At 42.1% G+C, this 4132-nt stretch overlaps 1 protein-coding gene across 3 annotated transcripts; it reads left to right on the forward strand.

Annotated features, from left to right (window-relative positions):
* The first annotated feature begins 721 nt into the window (after positions 1-721).
* LOC125521094 lies at positions 722-3431 on the forward strand. Of its 3 annotated transcripts, none has more exons than XR_007289011.1 (5): positions 722-976; positions 1068-1179; positions 1722-1769; positions 1862-1981; positions 3122-3431. XR_007289011.1 is itself a non-coding variant. In XM_048686142.1 (4 exons), exons 1-4 carry the CDS (start codon positions 799-801, stop codon positions 1875-1877), a joined length of 354 nt encoding a protein of 117 aa, XP_048542099.1. In that variant the 5' UTR covers positions 722-798; the 3' UTR covers positions 1878-3115. The 3 variants fall into 3 exon arrangements, 1 of the variants encoding a protein (XP_048542099.1); XR_007289012.1 differs by lacking the exon at positions 3122-3431 and adding an exon at positions 2652-3115; XM_048686142.1 differs by lacking the exon at positions 3122-3431 and having other exon boundaries at positions 1862-3115.
* The last annotated feature ends 701 nt before the right edge of the window (positions 3432-4132 follow it).

Consider the following 4132-nt stretch of genomic DNA (forward strand, 5'->3'; position numbering starts at 1 on the left):
AAGAGATGGTGGTGGCTGACCATGGGCAAGAGATGGTGGTGGCTGACCATGGGCAAGAGATGGTGGTGGCTGAGGGTGGCCTCGCGATGGTAGTGGTGCCTGACAATTACCACGCACTGGTGGTGGCGCTGGCGATCCCACAGCTGGGCGACATGATCACGCCAATTGTGGTAGAAGACTACATCCGACAGCTACCTCCACCGCCTCGCCGCTCTTGGCGCATCAGGCTGAGGAAGGAGAAGGAGAAGCACAATGAGAACTGAACTATGTCAGGTATGTCACATCTCCAAAATGGTATATATATATATATATACTTAGTTACCTATTTATCTCTAATATGCTTAGTTTCCTATAGGTTAGCTCCAAAATTACTTATGTTAGCACAAAATGATCAAGTTTACATAATAAGCTTATAGTCTTCTTCTTATTCTTCTTCTTATCCAAAATGACATATGTTAGCTTCATTTCACTACAAGAAACCTGTTAATCCATGACGGATTTCCGGTGATAGTTTCGAAATTCGTCATGAACCGCCTAGTACAGACCCGCAAGCCCAGTAAAGCCCGCCTAAAGCCCTAAACCTTTGCCCCGTATAAAAGCTAACCCTAAGACACTTGTGCCCCCAATCTATTCCTCCATCCGCCGCCAGAACGCTTTGCCCCCCCCCCCCCCCCCCCCCCCCCCCCCCCCCCCCCCCCCCCCAACGCCTTTCCCCCCCCCCCCCCCTCTGCCCCGTCCTCCGCCACCAAGCGATGAGAACGACCCGAGATCCATGGCTACAGCGGCCGCACCGGCCCGATGGAAGCGGCGGCCAACCCTCTGCTGCTCACAACCAACGACCTGGGCCATGGATCTGCCGCAGTGGCCTCCCTCCTCTGTCTCCCAGGCTGCGTAGCTGCCTTTCCATCTAGAGATTTGGAGCAGCAAGCACCGGATGCGGGAGGCCCGCGCTTGACCTCGCCGGCGACATCGCAAGGTCCCTCCCTTCTTCCCCCCATCGTCTCCTCTCTCCTCCATTACTTCCTTTTCTCTCCCATCCCCAATCAATATTTCTTGCTTCGATTCAGATCTGCAGGAGCGCTCCGCCTCTTCAGTTCAATGGACGGTGACGACCAAGACCCGGACGAGCTCGATGGCCAGGTCCTCCACCCCGACCACCATGATTCCGCAGAGAACAAGGTCGACCCTTCTCCCTCAGTTTTTCTTTTCTTCCCAAGTGATTGCTGCTCTGCACTAGCGTAGTTCTCCAGGGGCTGTCCTTTTTTCTTGGACTGAACCCGATACAGAAAACGTGGCCACTTCGTTTCCTGATACTGGCAAGTTCCTTCCAACGATAGACTAGTACTGGTGGCTATTTGCCTTTTCTTCTCTCACCATGCAAGCACTAGCAGTGTAGAATTTGTGAGATCCGCTGGTTTGTTAATAATCTACTAGTTTAATAATTAAATGCCCATGAGATGCTTCTGTTGGTTCCTTGAAATTTTCTTGTTTATGGAATAAAAGTAATTCATTAATCTCACTCAATCAATTGACCAAAAGCAAGATTGTTAACTTGGGCTGCTATTACACCGCTACCCTGTTATATATTATGTGCAAACTTTCTATGTGTTATCATCATTTCGTTGATCAGTCCTCCTTGCCAACTCTCGCTCTCGCACTAATTACATACAAGTTTAGTGTCAGATCCATGAAATGTACTTACTACCATCATTTGGTTGCAGCAAAATTACATATTTTGTTCATCGCACCTTGTTGTACTCACCGGCAAGGTATTATTTCCTGCCATCTTGGATTGTAACAATTGGTTTATTTACTATTATTCTGTAAGCTTTTTCTCATGCTAGTTTTCTGGTTTGTCTAGCCTGAACAGCCTCTAACATTGGTTTTCGTGGAGAGAAAATGAGAAGCTGATCCATTGAGATATTGGCTATACAACAGATGTTTCCCTGCAACGGCGATCCATGGTGAAAGAACAAAGGAGGTTAATACATATTTTGAACTCTTCTGTCACTTCCTAATTTTTCCGTTAGCAACAATATAAAACTGCAATGACCGCACGTTATAGCTAATATTTTAGTTTGAGATATCTGCCATGCTGTTTTAACACTAGAAGCTCAAGAACAGGTTACATTTTTCTGAGCATGTTATATACTTGTACGAGTTAGACTTCATAAGCATCAAGGATATATCTAGCTTAAGCATATGTACACCTCTTGTTATACTTATGGGTCTGCTTGGAGTATCTCTGCTAAGATTTTAGCTAGTTTTATCTACCTCGTGTCCACCTGTTCTGTTTGGCTGGATATAAAAACAATTAGGATGTAGTTATCATTACACTATCAATGAAAGTTGTATGTAGTTACTCCAACATGTGATTCACATTATTTCTGAAAGAGGCAAAAGCTTTTGCATATTAAGAAAGAAAAAATTGTCAAACTGTAAGTGTATGCTAGAGTTGCATATGTAACAGGGACATCTGCTCACAGATTGCTGCTAGTCTATTTCTTGTAACCATGTGAATGGATTATTTGTTAGACGGCACTCCTTTGGCATTTTCTTAAAAGTTGCTTGATCAGTCTATACCACTTAAATATGTTATGCATTGTTTGATGTTGTCTTTTTTTCCGGGGGACATTGTTTGCTGGTGCCAGCGCTTCGAGATGAACTTGCAACATAAACATTGAGTTTCATGTGTAAACTTGTTTTCATTTGAAGTTTACGCTACCTGGTTCGACCATCAGAGGCTTCCCGTTGTGCATATGTTTATTAGTGCTGCCATATTTTTGGCGTGTAGATACTTTGTTATTCTTATTTGTAGGCACTGTAAGATTTAAGAGCTCTGGACAGTACGTAATTAATTGTTTTCGTTTATTCTAATTCTTTTGTTTCTACTATCTATTCATATCACAAGCGAAAGCTCTATCACAAGTATCTAATGTTGTTGTAAATATGCTGGGTATGACGATGAAATGATAGTTGCCTTCAGGTGGTTTGACGACAAGAATCTCAATGATATAGTACTTAGTTCTATGATGTGTGTTTCGATACTTCATCATAATTATATATTATTTCTACTATCTATTCATATCTACAAATATCTAAGGTTCTTGTAAATATGCAGGTAAGATTGGGAAGTAGGCTACTTGGTGCTGCTCAATCAGCCAAGACATGATGGTTGCCATCAGGAGGGCTGACAGCAAGAACCTAAATAGCAGCCTAGATAGTTTGTATGTTCCGTTGATGTAAAATGAATTGTACTCATTCCTAACTACGATGTGTGATATATTTTGTCAATCTATATTGTAAGTTATCATTTTGTCGACGATTTTGTAAACTGCTATGTTGTAGATACATACAGCTTGCTGCATACTGGTTGAACTATGTAATGTCATACACTTTGCAAATACTTTCTCTTACCAAAATTGGCATTATGATTTGTCTTATGCATTATGCTAAAAACGTATCAGGTAATAATTCGGCCGAAAGAAATGGGCTAATGTGCTCAATCATGACGAATTTTGTGACAGAAAATAGTATCCACGTAGGCAGCCACGTCATCCGAATCAGTCAATAAAAAATCCTACATGGCGTTAGTCCATGACGGTCTGTTCCATCAACAATGGATTGGGCCTGGGCGGGCTTCGGGTAGGTCCATGACGGAAAAGAACCGTCATGCAATGTACGCTGTCCAATTATGACGCGGTATACATGACGGATTCTGGATCTGTCATGGACCGGCACCCATGACAGTTTTCTGCTGATCCATGACGGATCAGAACTGTCACGTATTAACAGATTTCTTGTAGTGTTTTACCTAAGTTGGCTCTAATATGCTAACTTAGAGCTTATATGCTTAGTTTCCTATAGGTTAGCTCCAAAATTACTTATGTTAGCATAAAATGATCACGTTTACATAATAAGCTTATAGTCTTCTTCTTATTCCTCTTCTTATCCAAAATGACATAGGTTAGCTTCATTTTACCTAAGTTGGCTCTAATATGCTAACTTAGAGCTTATATGCTTAGTTTCCTATAGGTTAGCTCCAAAATTACTTATGTTAGCACAAAATGATCAAGTTTACATAATAAGCTTATAGTCTTCTTCTTATTCTTCTTCTTATCCAAAATGACAT

The sequence above is a fragment of the Triticum urartu genome, chromosome 7, assembly GCF_003073215.2.
Source record: "Triticum urartu cultivar G1812 chromosome 7, Tu2.1, whole genome shotgun sequence".
In the NCBI taxonomy this organism is placed as follows: domain Eukaryota; kingdom Viridiplantae; phylum Streptophyta; class Magnoliopsida; order Poales; family Poaceae; genus Triticum; species Triticum urartu.